Source organism: Brettanomyces bruxellensis, chromosome 7 (assembly GCF_011074885.1).
Source record: "Brettanomyces bruxellensis chromosome 7, complete sequence".
Taxonomy (NCBI): Eukaryota; Fungi; Ascomycota; class Pichiomycetes; order Pichiales; family Pichiaceae; genus Brettanomyces; species Brettanomyces bruxellensis.
The window spans coordinates 312,197-329,399 of NC_054688.1; the positions used below are offsets into that span (position 1 = coordinate 312,197).

Genomic DNA, 17,203 nt, shown 5'->3' on the forward strand with positions numbered 1-17,203 from the left:
ATATAATCAAGAAAAAAGTTTCCAGAAGCCTATTGTTTTCGCTCAATGATATGAAGGCGATGCAAAAAGGTGCAAAATTCTAAAAAACAATCCTCCTACAAACTACAAATTTATTAACTAAAAGTATGAGTGAGCGGTTTTAAGAACAAACAATAAATTTCTCGATTAACTCATTTTCCGGTACAAAAGTAGTAATATGCATCGAGAAAATGACGTGGCTTGTGCCGGAGATAGATCTCGGCACGAAACTGAAATTTATCCGTTTTAAATCATGAAAGATAAACTAACTATAAGAATTCAGAGATGCAGCACTAGTTCTTCACTTAACAGTCATAATAAAAAAAAAGTTTAGATTGTGATGATAGGCCAAATATCATTCTCTGTTCACCGACCTTTCTTAGTGTTCAAAAAATTGTACAACAAAACATTTACTTGCATCATACTAAGGTAGCAAGTGTACGAGGTTACGCAAAAGCCAAAACAGCGAAAGATTATTTAGAGAAAATGAATAACCTGTACTTCATTTTGGCAAAGATTCCGTTTATACGAAGAAAATTTTTCAATAGTAGCAAATTTTCAGGCGTCATTGCATTTTACTATAACAATCAATGAACAAGAAACGCGGCTTAAATTGCTCTCATCCCATGCTATTAAAGATGCTTTTCTTCGGGGAATGGCCACAGGAAAGGGGCGGTGTGAACAATAGCAGAATATGAAAATGATGCACAACTCCCATTCAATAAATGAAATTTATAGCACAATAAAATATGTGCTCTGAAAAGCTTATTAATCTTTTTAAGATGAATAGTTCCAGAAAAAAAAGAAAGGAGAATAGAAGGAGTAATGAAATTTGTGAATCCGACCTGAAATAAGAAATATCGTAATAAGGTGAAGCTCTTTCGATCTTTTAGTGGGGTCGGCTTTTTTTAGATCTCAACATACTTTAAAAACAATGTTATGGAAGCTTCCATTGCATCAATTTCTTAATAAATATTTAAAAATTTCATACAGTGCGTTTATGCGTTCGCAAAACGTCCTTCTGCTTGTTATCCAGTACCTGTGCATTACTTGATTATTCATTGGAACACCAATGGCAACCAGGAACTTTAAGCATTTTTTGTAATGGACAATATTGGTGCCTGAGGACAATGCTCATTACATCTAACCAAAGTATCCTTTTAAACGTATTTTTTGCTTTTCATCGTTGATGGAATTTAATCTCCATAATATATATATATATATATCTAAAACTTGTAAATCTTTGGATATGCTTTAAGAACTACCTTATATAATTTAATAGCCGTTGCTATTCAGTCATTTAGAACTTGCTATACAAGGAGGTTCCAAGACAATATATCAGCAATGTTATTCAAGAGCAGGTTAAAGTATATACTCGGAATTCTTGTTTTTGAAAGATACTTTATCCAGGTTGTTGCCACCAGTCTTTTCCAAGCAACAACTGGAGGTATTGGATGTCAATATGGAGATCAAGTTGGTAGTGTAGATGGTTTTGCTGCAACTTTTTATTCATATCCTAACAAAGGTACAGCCGCCGGAAATACAAATGATGGAAGTGTGAACACGGCCTTTTTTGAAACAGGTTACAGCCAGTATGGCTTGCAAGGCAGTACCACCGGTATAACTCTTCCAAGTATTCAATATGATTATCAAAGAGCCGATTCATATACTACTGATGTATTTGGTGTTCCTGTTACCGTTCAGCACTTTTTGGTTGAGTTGGATGGTTACTTTTATGCCAAAACATCTGGTGTTTATACATTAGAGCTTAACGATATAGATGATTATGCTGCCATATGGTTTGGTAAAGGTTTGGACTGCTGTGATACAACGTCATCGGATGACAGCATTGCTCCGGACTTTGCTACCGGAAGAAGTTATAGCACTAATACAAATGGAGAATCATCATACTCCATATATTTGTCTGCCGGTTCATACTATCCAATCAAAATCAGATATGTTAATGTTGTTACAAAGGCCCGTCTCGGGTTTAGTGTTGTGGATCCTTCAAATAATAAAATTACAAACTTTGAGGGATACGTCTATCAATTCATCAATATTGGAGGATCATGTACCACTGTTACAGCTACACTACCATTGGAAACAACTACTGTGACAACTGATGTTAGTACTGTTACTACTACTACTGAGGCTACAACTTACACATCGGGTGATCAAACTATTACAAGTAGTATTGTTGTTGTTGAGGAACCACCACTTTCAACTACTACTGTGACAACTGACGTTAGTGTTGTTACTACTACTACTGAGGCTACAACTTACACATCGGGTGATCAAACTATTACAAGTAGTATTGTTGTTGTTGAAGAACCACCACTTTCAACTACTACTGTGACAACTGACGTTAGTACTGTTACTACTACTACTGAGGCTACAACTTACACATCGGGTGATCAAACTATTACAACTACTGTTGTCGTTGTCGAGGAACCACCACTTTCAACTACTACTGTGACAACTGATGTTAGTACTGTTACTACTACTACTGAGGCTACAATTTACACATCGGGTGATCAAACTATTACAACTACTGTTGTCGTTGTCGAGGAACCACCACTTTCAACTACTACTGTGACAACTGATGTTAGTGCTGTTACTACTACTACTGAGGCTACAACTTACACATCGGGTGATCAAACTATTACAAGTACTGTTGTCGTTGTCGAGGAACCACAACCATCCAATACTTTGACGACCACAAGTGTTAGTTCTATTACTTCCAATACTGTTCCACTTTTTACCACTACAGTGACTACCGATGTTACTGTTGTTAGCACCACAACTGAGGCCATTTCATATACGTCGAATGATCAGCTCATTACAAGTAGTATCGTCGTTGTCGAAGAACCGTCGCTATCAAATACTTCCACAACAGTCAGTTCTGTTACTTATAGCACTGAACCATTTTGCACTACCACCGTGACAACGGATGTTAGTGTAGTCACCACTACTACAGCAGTCACCATATATACTTCTGGTTATCGGACAATCACGAGCAGCATTGTTGTCATAGAAGAGCCGTCGGTAATCTTCAGCTCCTCCAAAACAAATAATATACCATCTTCAGAATCCATGGAGTCTACATCTTTTGCCTTTTATGGTAATACAAGCTCGTTGAGCAGTACCACAACTAATGAAGTTTCTTTGTACACGACTACAATTACAACAGATGTTGAATGTGCGTCAACTGCAACTGAAGTCACGGTCTTCACTGTGAATGGAAAAGTCACTACATCAAGTATTATTATTGTTGAAGAACCACATACCTCAAATAATGTTTCTTCTTCAGAGTCAGAGTATACAAGCTCCAAGATATTGCATTCCAGCAAATCAGAAACGAACTCCAATGTAATCAGTAGTACAACAGACGCAGACGTTTCAATATCCTCAAGTACTGGTGGTCCAATACCGGATATCTTCACTAGCTCAAGCACTCATACATCTGCTACTTCAAGCAATGAATACATTTATGCTTCAACTACGGCAAGTATCGAAGGTATTGAAAGTGATAATGAGTCAGGGGATGAAAAGTACACATTATCAATGGCCGAGTCTTGGACAGTGGCCAGTGTTAGCGGAGAGTCATGGATGTCTATAACTTCTGCATCGATTTCGTCCGAACAGCCAACATTATCTCCATCGATCTCTGTATACGAAGGTGCAGCAGCAGAAATCAAATATGATATATTCATCCTTGTTCCGGCGTTGGCCATATTTTTAATACAAATCTAAGAGAATGTTTATTGCCTAGGAACAAGGCATTATTGAAGTGCTAGTATTATTTTATAGGTTCATGTTTCAAGGATTGACTTCCTGACTTCGGGCAAGTATCCGTTTATTTAACGTTTTTATTTTTTGTTTTTAATAATACCATCAAGGTAAGCGATAATTTGTCCTGCAAAAGTAGAAAAGTAAAGTGTTAATTCACATATAATTTAATGTTGGCCAACAATACGATTGCGCTGCATGTGAACCTGCTGATCATGTTGCATATAGTCTGAAATTTTCTAGACTAACTCATAACGAGTACTAATCATTGATTTCTCCTAAAATGATCCTCAACTATTTGGGACACTATCTCAATTATGACTTTGCTTGTTATCTTTCTTCATATCAATACATTTTAGAGATTTGTAACATCTTTGTACACGTATAGATAAAAGCCACAGCACCGACTAAAATTACAAATCGTTGCAGACATTTGATTTAATAAATTGAGATAGTCCCACTCTAAGGCAATGTATCCTTCTGACTTTATATTCAACTTTCCCGAAATTTCTGTTATACGTTCAAAATTGTATTCTCTATTAATCAGGGTTTTTGCTATATTAGCTACAAAATACTGATGACATATGAACATATTAATATTTATTACAAAACTCTCCCTAAATGGTTGATGCAATCATTACTTCCTATCAATCAGGCAATTTTAAAGTTAAAAAATGAGATTAAGGAATAGTAAAAGAGAATAAAATAATGAAAAGGAACTGCTCTACCTTATATGGTTCAAATTAATCAAGATCTCTCAGTCACATAACAAGACAATCAATGGATTTTAGAAACAAACACTAAAGGAATTCACAAAACGCTTTTCAGATTAGATATATACATTCTCCTGGTGAAAAGTGTTGACTTATGGAATTCGCGGAGGAATCCGAATAACTCGTATTTGGCTCTAAAAAGGGAGCCTAATCTATTTCGGCAGTAGCATTACCGCCTTTTGGAGTAGATTGTAAGTTATTCGAAGGGTTAGTTGACATATTAATAGATTACTAGCTTATATTAAGATATATAGCGGTGATAGTCTCTAAAGAAAGAGGTAAAATAGTAACAAAATAATAATAGAGTGAGAAAATACAAGGAGTGTTGCTAGACCCCTTATATATTCTTACTCGGGGAGAGGCCACATATCCCAAATATGGGCAATGACCCGTACAAAGTAATATAAAAAGTAATAAAGGCAATTCGCATGGCTTTAACACCAGTGAAATACAATAAAAGTAATAAAAGATAAAGTAATCTTTAAATATAATTGGTCCAAGGATGTAAATAAAGAGAAATTTTCTCGAGGTTGTGTGGTTTACAACAATTGTCTTAGCAATATTCCGCGGATGGTAGAATATTCCGACAAAAAGCATCCCAAAATAATGCACATAAAGTAAGCAATTCGGAGTTTACGATAAAACATTCAAATAAAGGGTACAACACAAATATAATTTTGAGTAACTCCTCCAAAGGAGATTAAATGAGAACTCTGCACAAAGGCTCATATCTTATCCGCTTCAAGCGCGGTAGCACCTGCTGCTTTAGCCGTCGAAGAATCAGGACTGATCGTATTAATTGTTGGATTAATAGCTGGACCATTTCCTTGTGTCTTTGATTTTCCCTCCTTTTGACGTGCAATACTTTTAGCACGCTCATGAACCTGGGAAACATCTGTTGCAACATTTGTGTACATCTCGTTGAGTTTCGAACCATATTTACCACTCTTAAATTTATCTAAGTAGTCATCCAGTGTCTTTTTTTGTCGGAGTTAAGAGAAACCTTATGAGTTACTCCCGGGCTTTAGCTATCAAACTCCTTCTTTAATAGAATTAATAAGAACCTAGCAGTCGGGGAGATTCAGACAATTGTAAGGTCGGTTACCTAAGTGGGTGGATATAAATGTACCAAGTGGTCTGTGTGATAATGTGAATGCCTTTACCATTCTAACAATTATGTATGTGCCATCATAGAAGGAAATGAATTTACTTCCTTTACTTTGTTACCATCAAGTGGAGTCGAACTAGTTGTATTGCAAAATAGGCTATCGGGTCTCGTCCCTTCGTAGAAGAAACAAGTTATATAAAAAGAGGTAATGTAAAGTAAAAATAAAAAGGAAAATAAAGTGAGGTAATCATACATAATATAAAAAAAAAGATTTAATTCTCAGAAACAGAATTATGATCGCGCATAATTATTTTTCTGCTGATTCCCTAACATACACAGTTAGTGCTTTTTATCCAGGATTGTCTCTATTAGATATTATTCTAAATCTTCGTTATTTTAGAATAAGTTCAGATCTCAAAACAAATAAATCTAATGACATATAATAATAGATTATCTAATACTAGGTAATATTCTCATATGTCCGACACGTTCCCTTGATTTGTAGCATCTGAATAATCATGCTCCTTAACTTACCCAATACCTTGGTAGTAATAGGTTTAGTAAGAACATCAGCTAACTGGTCCTTCGTACTAACGTGTTTGATAGTGAAACGCTTCTCTTCAAATCGTTCTTCTAAACATTTCAACCTGACAGCGTATGGCTTTGATTTCGGTGAAAAGTTACCATAAGCTATCGTATCAACAGCGGACTTGTTATCCACTAAAAGTTCGGGATATTTTCCTTCGCCTTGATAAGCGGACATGAACTTCATGAGAGGGTGAAACCATTCAAGCTCATTTGAAAGTAGGTAAATTGCCTGGAGTTCCGCCTCAGTAGATGACTTGCAGACCAATGGCGTATACTGGCACTTCCAATAGAGAGGTGCATCCGAAAACATGATGAGAAAGCCGTTCATGGACTTCCTTGTAATCGGATTTTGAGCATAGTCACTGTCTGAGTAGCAAATTAAATGATCCATTTTAGTTTCCGAAGTGTGTTGATAAATGATAGATTTGAAACGACTCTGATAGAGATAGTTTAAAACATGTTTCAACTGATCAACGACTAGACGATGAGGATACGTCGAAAAACGCGCTAAGTAATCGACAGCATAAGCAATATCAGGCCTTGTCATAACCGCGACGTATAATAAACAACCAATTTTGCGTCGAAAATCACTGACTGCCTTATTAAGCATCTCCTTAGTAGCTTCTAACGGATGTTCCACAGTATCGAAGTAGAAATTTGCACTTAACGGAGTAGCACAGCTTCTAGCAAAAGTAAGGGGGAGCTTCTCAACGAATTCTTCGATATAAGCAGACTGACATAGCTTAATCTTTTTCACACGACCATCCTTTAATCTTTCCACAGTAAGATCAATCCACAAAAACTTCTGTAAATTGGTCTTCTTATCAGGTTGGATCGTTTTAAGCTCATATTTACCAGATATATGTTTGTAAACTTTGTCCAGTATAGCTTTATTCGAAGCGCCAACAATAATGTCATCCACAAATAAACCAACAACGCAATCGACTTTTCCATTCCGATTCTTATGAATGTAGGTGGATGGAAAAGGGTGGGAACTTTCAAAATTAATTTTGGCCAAGTGTTTCTGAATTTCCTTATGCCACAAATTGCCCGATTGCTTGAGACCATATAAAGCTTTGTTAAGCTTATAGACCACCCTCATGCCGGATGGCACTTTTGCATGCCTTGTGTGGGTAGAATACCCTTGAGACTGATAAATGTACAATTCGGTATCAATAGGACTGTATAGATAAGCAGTTTTGACATCAAACTGAGCCATAAACCAATGCTGAGTAGCAATAAGAGCAAAAATCGCTCTCATGATCTCTGGTCGAAGAGTTGGAGAAAATGTAATTGAATATGTATTCTCCTTCTGGTGATCACCGCGGGCAATGAGACGTGCTTTGCGTCAACCATCAGATTTAACGGTAAAAACCCAACTTATGGAGACGCAGCAATTCAAAATTTTCGGAGCATCTGTGAGAATTGGATTGCGATCCCATGTGTTATGTATATGATGAGAGTGAAACTAGTCATCAATTGCTGCCTTCCATTTTGCAGCGTCCTTGCTGCACATCGCTTGTTTGTAACCTTTCGGATTAGCTACGAGATAAATGTCGCTTGACAACACTTGAAAAATCCGTGGCTTCTTCCAAGCAACCATATAGGTACCCTCAGAAGCAGAAGATTTGCTAGGAGTGCTGTTAATCAACGGCACCGAGGAACGGGTGTCCCCATTCACAAGATCATCATAAGTATGTTTTCTTGATAAACGAGTTCCAGTCCTAAAAGGCTCTAAGAAAGAGAATTTGGACTTGTTCCAACGGCTTGAACCCTTCTCGGTCTTCACTTTTCCACCAGCAGAAGTCGCAGGAATCACTTGAAATGATATCTTATGGCCAGAGGATTCGGATTTGTCCGCCAAAGTATCATGAGGTGAAGTAACTTGAGGTAACTTAGAGTGATTGACTTCTCCATCCAATGACGAGTTGAGTAATGCTCGATCATCTTCATGTTCTGCTTGTAAAGGGATGTTACGATGCCTGGTCGTCGTATGACGCTTGGACTCCGTGTGATTGCGTCCAGTAAGTTTCTGATAATCCTTTTCACCAGCATTTAAACTTGGTGAATCAGAAACTGCAAATTTCTCAGGTTCGACCACGGGCAACGGACAATTTAACATGCTCAGTGCTTCCATATTTTCAGGAACTGTCACTCTGGAAGTAGCGAGATTGTTCGATTCCTTTCCAACGACAACAGGGTTGTCGTCAGTAGAAGTTGCAGTAGATCTCTCAGCTTTAATGTTCTCCTTAGGAGCTTGGGGCATTGAAAGCTTCGCTCCCGTAATCATACCAGCATGACCAACCATAGGTGAACGCTTCGCATTAAGAGCGGACTTTGATGAAAGTTCAATCTTCCTATTTTCCTCATCTTGAACCCTTTTTAGCTCTACTTCTTTCTTCAGTCTTTTTCTCTTCTCTGCATTTTGAACTCTGATCTCTTCTTGCCTTTTAGCCTCCCTTTCTCTGACCTCCTTTGAATATTTCTCCCAGTCGTCTTTAGCAGTTATCGCTTCTCTACGTTGTTCTGAAAGTTTTTCCTTAGATATTTTAGAGAGATCCTTTAATTTTTCCTTATGCTCTTCAACAAGTTTTTTAATTGTGCTCAAATGACTTCTCAACACATTATTGTTAGAGATTGATTTCTCTTGCTTCGAGCTAAGGATGGCCAATGAGCGTACAAACGTCTTCTGCTATTTAATAGCTTTACGAGTTTCATCAACACTTGAATGCCTTGCACTAATAGCGGCTTTGAGCTTCTCCACTATCTGTTCAATTTGTGAGTTCCTATCCCGTAACTCCTTTTCTTTTTCATCTGCCTGTTGTTGTAATGCATGACCATCTTCATCAAATTTGGCAGTATCAGCAGTTTCCTTCTTTTCTGTTTCTTTGACATCATCCAACCGATCTGATTTTTGCTTTTTCATATTCTCTGCGTCGGGTATAATCTGTTGAATTTGATCTTCATGCAACTTTTTTGCTTCTTCTTCAACTACTTTAGCATCCTCTGCATCCTTTAAGATTTCCTGCTTCTTGTTGGCAAGATATCTCTTGGTTTCTCTGCTACTCTGTTGTTCCTTGACATCAATCACCTCGATCTCTCTGTTATGTTGTTCCTCGAGTTTTTTATTTTGCTTGGAAATCTTAGTTTTATACCTTCCCAAAAGCCTTTTAACTTTTGTTTGATCTCTTTCAGTAAATTCTGCATGTTCCTGCTTTTTCTGCTCAGTATCGGCCTCATTCTGCTTCTTCACGTATGCATCGACCTCACTCAAAAGTGGTTTAACACGCTTCTGAGCAATAGCCACTAACTGGGCATCAGTTAGTGCTAATCCTGCACCAACTCCAACCGATACATGACTCCTGGTAACCTTGCTCTTATTCAACGAGTTTCTGGCAATCCGAACATTGTTCAGATAATTTTGGTTTCAAACCAAACTGCTTTAGGTTAGGATCTTGAGAAGAAAGTGGTTCAATGTCATCATCTGATTCACTAGATTCAGCAGTAAGAGGGATATTGTTACCATCCACCCGCTCATCATTATGAGCAGAGGATGATGAAGACGACGACGACGACGATGATGATGAGTCTGCGAAACGACTTTCTCTGACAACATTGTCAAGTGATTGCTGATCCCGTGTTTGTTATTCAATTGCATTCACGAGCTCAGAATGCTCAACCTATTCCTCCTCTAAGTCTGAGAGAACACCAACCTTCTTTCCATTCTCAACATCTTGATTCTCGTTTTTTCCCCTTCATCTTCTGCTGAAGTCTTCTGTTCCCCGCTTGCGTGGTCTTTATGATCACTTTTCGCCTTCGTTGGTTCGCTTTTGATCAACCCTTCTTCCTTTGCATCCTGTGTTGAAGAACTCTCCCTCCTCGTTATTTTTATCCGTATTAGAGCCATTCATTAGTTTTGGGTCAACACCTTGGAGTTTGTCCACTGCATCATCAACAACATCCTCTACCTTCTCCTTAAGCTTTTTTACTTTACCTTTTGCGTCTAATTTCCGTTTAGGTAACTTTATCTTATTCACTTCAACATTTCCTACATCAATTGTATTGATTCCTCGTTTCTCTGGGTTCAATCCACCCTGTCTAAATGGCGACTTCCACTTAGATGATTTCTTGTTAATGCTTGCATACTTCGAGAGTATTGTTTCTTTCTATAAGTTTTCTGCACTCATCTTAGTACTATTTGATCAAACGACTTTTCTTACAATTCATTCAGCTTATTAAATTATAATCCGAATGATGGTGTGGGCTGTCGGAAATAACTTAATTGTCATAAGATGGATATTTGAGGATATCTACGGATGGCGGCTTCAAAGCGGTAATTGCGTTATCTATGAAACAACAAAAAAAGAAAAAAAGAAAAATCAAAATCCGATTCATTCAAAGAAATCCGTTTTATGCAAATTGTTCTTTTGCTCTTCAACCAGCCAGCTCTACCTTTTTTTTTTCTCTCCCAATTGTCCAATAAAATTTTATACCACATCCCAAATTTCTTCTTCGAAACTATGGATAGGGATCTAAGCACCTACGTGGAATTTGCTAGTTAAATTAACCACTATTGTAGTTTATGGATTGTTAGAAAATACAGATATTGTTGTCTTTTAATAAATCACTCCGCCTCGCCTTCCACCGAACAATTGGAAGTATATTTTTTTGCTTCTTCTGGGGAATTTTTTCTCCTCTGAACTTTTCACTGCCGCTTCCTTTTTGAATTACTTTTCGCTGTATGCAGAGAAAAATTAATACAGCGATAGATATTTGAATGTGGATTTTACACAACAGATTGCTGCAGATAACTTTCTCACTGATTATTTAATTTATTTTCCATCAGCTTACTATGCATGAATAACTTAACTACTTGGTATATTATTACAACAGGCATAATTCAAAACTCTGTTAAATACTTTTGAATATTTAAAGAATAAGCAAATGTTGAAAATCAATTTTTAGTCTATTTTTTAAATTTATGTCTAAAGTAAACTCAGCCACATCATTTTTGTTTTTTTCATTGATTAACAGACCAGAACAATTGTATAATGGAAATGTCATAAATCCAAAGTAGAAGATGACCTTTTCAGATAATCAATGAGCAAAAAAAGGAGTATCTTCCGATCCTTCCCAAATGTCAATTATCAGACCCTTGCAGCAAGAGACAGCATAATTAAATACCATTCTTTGAACGCGTATTTACATATCACTATCGAATATAAGTTTATTATATTTATAACTTTGGTGGTGAAAGGAATAAATCATCATAAAATTTCCTGTATTCAATTTTATTCTAATCCTTGTAATTCTCCTTTCATAAGAATTTGTAGATGTTGCCACACGTATTTTGATTTATTTTACTTACCATACCTTCTTTTTTATCCCTGATCATTTGTATTTCCATTTCTTGCTTTTCCTAGAACAAATTATCCAGTCAATATCATACTTGATATAAAAAATGTTGATGCCATAATTAATGATATATAATTTTGGAATGGTCTAAACGAGAATTCACTGTGCCAATACTATTTGGGTTTCTGGAAGTCAGAGCCTTTCATTTTTAGTTTGAACCAGTTGTATTATGGTTTAAGGTTGTAAATTTGAAGGAGAATAAGTTTGGTAGACAAATTATTGACGTCAAAGGTGCTTTATCTTTGGTAATATGTAAGACACTTATTTTGTACCATTAATGCCACAGTATATTAATCTAAGTGCCTATATGGCTCAAAAAGAAAAAGTATATAATTTATTACAATGCTAAAGGAGCTATAATCCATCTGTCTATATTGAGATATTGAAATCATCTTAACAATGTAAGACGCATAATATGTTATAAAACAGTAATATATATTGTTCCTGTACAAAAAAGGATGTTCAAAGTAAGAACTTGAATAGTATTTAGAAAAAAGTGGGCTGTAGATTGTGTAAAAAGAATTTCAGTTACCTTTCAAGTAACGAGAAACAATAAACAAACAGACGGAAACAGAAACCATTGGTATGACTTTCGGCTTATTTGATATAATCAAATATCTGGAAGTATCGAAAAACAATAAGAGCAGCTCCGGGCTTCCAACAGTTAATGAAATGTAAGTACTAATGAGACCTCATGGCTCAAATTTATAGCGAAAAAAGACGGCGATTAGTTTTATGTTATGTTTATGTCGACAATATATATATAAATGTTATTAAATAGTAAAATCATAACAAAGAAAAATATGATGAATTATTTCAAGGAAAATAACCATCGGATAAATTTTGTTGTTACCACAGGTTGTCTGTACCTTTGGAAAGGTTGTACTTGCAGGAGCAGATCTTACCCGCATTGTTATTTAAACATTTTATTATTATTATTATGATTAATAATGATTACTAGATGATGTCTTACCCCTGCTACTCATACTATCAAGTTTTGTATCTTCATAGCATATTGGGAAGTGTTTTATACATGGACGGTAAGCGGTACATTATACAAACATATATATATATATGTAATGTTGGAGTTGTAGTATGATATGTTCTCTGAATAATCCGTAATAGGATATAAATTTATTGCAGGCAAAGGGATCAACAATGCATCTTGAAGACTTGGGAAAAAGTCCGAATTTCAAAACTTGCAGCCGCTGATCAATGAGCAGATAAATAAATGCTCTCATTTTTTATTGAAGGCCCAAAGAAAGGTATGAACCAAGAGCAACAGGCACTGAATTCTTTTAAGATAATTGTTATCAGTTTTTCCTCACTTTATTAAGTCTGTAATGATGATTTGTAAGAAATTCTAATTCGATTTCAAAGTAATGTGTGTCTTCATCCTTAATATTTTAGTGAATGGTACCCAAATTTAGAGTGAAGCTAATTAATTTGTGTAAGGATGGTATGTCGACTAGCTAGATACCGGTTCCTGGTGTGTGAAGTTACAAAACTCAGTGACACGAATAATAATCAATAATGATATCAATATGGACAATACTGTCAACTTGTGATACAATCAATATTAAATTAAGATCAATTCAAATTAAAAAAATATATATTAGCTTGTCTTCCTTAAACTCTTTCAAGAAAAAGGAAGTATTTGTTACGTAGAATAGTTTTAGCAAAACTCAGATATCCCTTTTCACAAGTGGGATTCTCTGTGTCGCATCAATTCTCAGAAATTATGCTCTTGTTAGGATTTCTAAAAATCCGCGAAATCCGACACTAAAATATTTAGTTATACATATAATTCGGAAGAATTCGTGATTTAGTATGAGGTACAGCCCGGAGCATAAATAGAAGAATATATAGAAAAATTGATTTCTTCGATGGACACATTTATTGTGTTCATACAATCAAGTGTATAATCAAAATTTTATTATTATACATTGGCCACAAATAAAACAATAGTTGCATAAAAATGGTCTTAATAAAGCAAGTTTCACTTCTCTTCAAAAAGTTCAGAATACATTATCTCAGTCAAATGTTGCATTATGTGAAGCTTTATGTCACCGCATGTACATCTGAATATAAATTTATAACTGCCTTTAAATCATCCCTAATTTTACATTGTTCTTTCTTTCAATAAGCTGTGCTTGAATGATTTACGAACTTTCAATGGAGTTCCTATCTTCATTCTCCATTCTAGTCGATGCTGCATAAAAAGGTCACTTGGTCTTACGACCAATGACTAAACTTCCAATAATAAATTATATTCTTTTAAAGATATGATTCATCTATCCCACAATGTAGTTGGTGCCTCGTAATGTAGTTATAAAAGGGACAATAATCCGGAATATTGTGTGTCAACGTTTTCTATAAACATCAAGAAACACAAATAAGTAGAAGAAGGTGACGAAACCTAAAAGCACCTAACGAATTTGAAATGTCGTACATCAAATTAATATATCTATTGGGGCTACTTCTTTTTCATGCCTCATCTATCCAAGCTGAATCTACCACATTATATCAAGCAACGACCGGTGGTATTGGATGCCAGTATGGAGAACAAGCAGCAAGTGATGATGGCTTTGGAGTTACATTTTATTCATATCCATACGATGATACAGAAGCAGGTAACACTATCGATGGAAGTGTCAGTACTGCATTCTTTCAAACAGGATACTCCAAATATGATCTTATTGGTGTGACCTCTGGTGTGACCGTTCCGACAATCAATTATTCCGGTAACGAAGCCACGACAGCTACCTCTGATTTATATGGAGTCGGTGTGACTATGATGCATTTCTTCTTGGAGTTAGACGGCTATTTCTACGCAACTGTCTCTGGTGTGTATACATTGAAGCTTGATAACATAGACGATTTTGCAGCTATATGGTTTGGTTCTGGACTACCATGCTGCGGGGAGACAACCGACAGTGATGATGAAGCTGCTCCTGATTTTGCTACTGGAAGAAGTGACGGAACTGATTCCAATGGCGGTTCAAAGTATTCCATCTATTTGTCAGCAGGTTCTTATTATCCTATCAAAGTGAGATATGTTAATGTCAGAAATGCGGCAGACCTCCTTTTCAGTGTTGTCGAACCTTCTGGTAATGAAATAACAGACTTTAGTGGATATGTATACCAGTTCGTTACCATTGACAGCTCATGCAAAACTGTTACAGCTACGCTACCGTTTGAAACCACTACAATTACGACTAATGTTCCATCCACTACGACTTCGACAGTACCAACAACAGTTACAACAAATGGCAAAACTATAACCACCACTATTGTTATTGTGGAGGAGCCACAACTCTCTACTACTACTGTGACAACTGACGTAACATCCGTCACCACCACTACTGCAGCCACTACATACACGTCTGATGATCAGACTATAACTAGTAGTATTGTTGTTGTGGAGGAGCCACCACTCTCTACTATTACTGTGACAACTGACGTAACATCCGTCACCACCACTACTGCAGCCACTACATACACGTCTGATGATCAGACTATAACTAGTAGTATTGTTGTTGTGGAGGAGCCACCACTCTCTACTACTACTGTGACAACTGACGTAACATCCGTCACCACCACTACTGCAGCCACTACATACACGTCTGATGATCAGACTATAACTAGTAGTATTGTTGTTGTGGAGGAGCCACCACTCTCTACTACTACTGTGACAACTGACGTAACATCCGTCACCACCACTACTGCAGCCACTACATACACGTCTGATGATCAGACTATAACTAGTAGTATTGTTGTTGTTGAAGAACCACCACTTTCTACAACTACTGTGACAACTGATGTCAGTGTTGTCACTACCACTACTGAGGCTACAACTTACACATCTAATGGTAAGCAAGTTATTGATAACGTTGTGCTTGTGGAGGAGCCACTACTTTCAACTACTACGGCTACTACTGATGTTAGTTCAGTCACCACCACTACTGCAGCCACTATATACACTTCTGATGATCAGACTATAACTAGTAGTGTTGTTGTTGTGGAGGAGCCACCACTCTCTACTACTACAGTGACAACTGACGTGACATCCGTCACCACCACTACTGCAGCCACTGCATACACGTCTGATGATCAGACTATAACTAGCAGTATTGTTATTGTGGAGGAGTCATCACTTTCAACTATCACCGTGACAACTGATGTTAGTTCAGTCTCCACCACTACTGCAGCTACCACATACACATCTGGTGGTAAGCAAGTTATTGGCAACGTTGTGCTTGTGGAAGAACCACTACTCTCTACTACTACAGTTACTACTGATATTAGTTCAGTCACCACTACTACTGCAGCCACTATATACACGTTTGATGATCAGACTGTAACTAGTAGTATTGTTGTTGTAGAAGAGCCATCAAGTACTAATGATTATAGTACTACAACAACACTCTCAACCACAACAGTGACTACTGATGTGACATCCGTCACAACTACTACTGCAGTCACCACATACACGTCTGATGATAATACTATAACTAGTAGTGTTGTTATTGTTAAAGAGCCATCAACATCTTTCTTGAGTTCCTCTACATCTGCCTTATTGTCTTCAAGTTCTGTTGACTCTGAGACATTCGCATTCTACGGCAACTCAACATCATCCACAGATGTACCAGTTGACAACGGAGTGATATCAACAATAACTATTTCAACAGATGTTGAGTGCTCATCAACATTAACTAAAACTACTGTTCTAACACAGAATGGAAAGACCACTACAGCAAATATTGTGCTTGTTGAAGAGCCAAAGATTTCTGAAGGTGGTACTTTAGATAATCCAGCATCAGCATCAGCAACCCAAGCGCCAACAACAACAACAACAACAACAACACTGGAAACAATAACCAGTAGTACAAAAGGATTCGGTTTTGCAAGTACTTATGATAGTTCCAATGAATCTGGATCAGGATCATTGTCAAATAATGTCGGTAGCACTGCAAGTGCGGCATTATTAACAACAGAAGCTGCTGGCTCAGGCAATTCTCCTTCAACTACAGTCAATATTGAAAATACTACAAAACAATCAACTGAGAAATCTGTTACAGTTCCAAATGATCAATATTTGTCGGTGGCTAGTGAAGAAAAGAATTCGGATATATATGCAAACCCTACTTCGACGTCATCGGAAATATCTGCTTTATCACCTGAGGTATCGATTTATGAAGGTAGAGCAGCAACCACCGAATATGGCATCCAGATGATATTTACAATTCTTGCAGTTATGCTAATGGGATTGTAAAAGGTCACTTTGATAATGATGAAGAGAAAAAGCCATAATAAATTGACATACAGTGTACAGGATTTCCCGTACATGGATATTGAAAATTAGACAAGCTTCATTACAGCGAGCTATATGTAATTATTAATCGATTTCGATGTAAAATGATCAACCAATCAGATGTAAAGTGTGTTATTGATGTTTTATTTCATAGTTATTATTATTCCTCTTTATCCTTAATGTCCCTGGGCACAATAA

At 36.7% G+C, this 17,203-nt stretch overlaps 3 protein-coding genes across 3 annotated transcripts; 2 read left to right on the forward strand and 1 right to left on the reverse strand.

The window, feature by feature from the left end:
- Positions 1 to 1,362: 1,362 nt before the first annotated feature.
- BRETT_004656 (uncharacterized protein) lies at positions 1,363 to 3,771 on the forward strand (the record flags this gene model as incomplete). Its single annotated transcript, XM_041283149.1, has 1 exon — positions 1,363 to 3,771. One exon carries the CDS (start codon positions 1,363 to 1,365, stop codon positions 3,769 to 3,771), a length of 2,409 nt encoding a protein of 802 aa, XP_041136501.1.
- A 3,973-nt stretch (positions 3,772 to 7,744) lies between these two features.
- On the reverse strand, positions 7,745 to 11,683 carry BRETT_004657 (uncharacterized protein; the record flags this gene model as incomplete). The annotated part of the gene is made up of 4 exons (XM_041283150.1): positions 7,745 to 8,922; positions 8,986 to 9,668; positions 10,084 to 10,442; positions 11,645 to 11,683. 4 exons carry the CDS (start codon positions 11,681 to 11,683, stop codon positions 7,745 to 7,747), a joined length of 2,259 nt encoding a protein of 752 aa, XP_041136502.1.
- A 2,451-nt stretch (positions 11,684 to 14,134) lies between these two features.
- Positions 14,135 to 16,966, forward strand: BRETT_004658 (uncharacterized protein; the record flags this gene model as incomplete). The annotated part of the gene is made up of 1 exon (XM_041283151.1): positions 14,135 to 16,966. One exon carries the CDS (start codon positions 14,135 to 14,137, stop codon positions 16,964 to 16,966), a length of 2,832 nt encoding a protein of 943 aa, XP_041136503.1.
- Between the last annotated feature and the right edge of the window lie 237 nt (positions 16,967 to 17,203).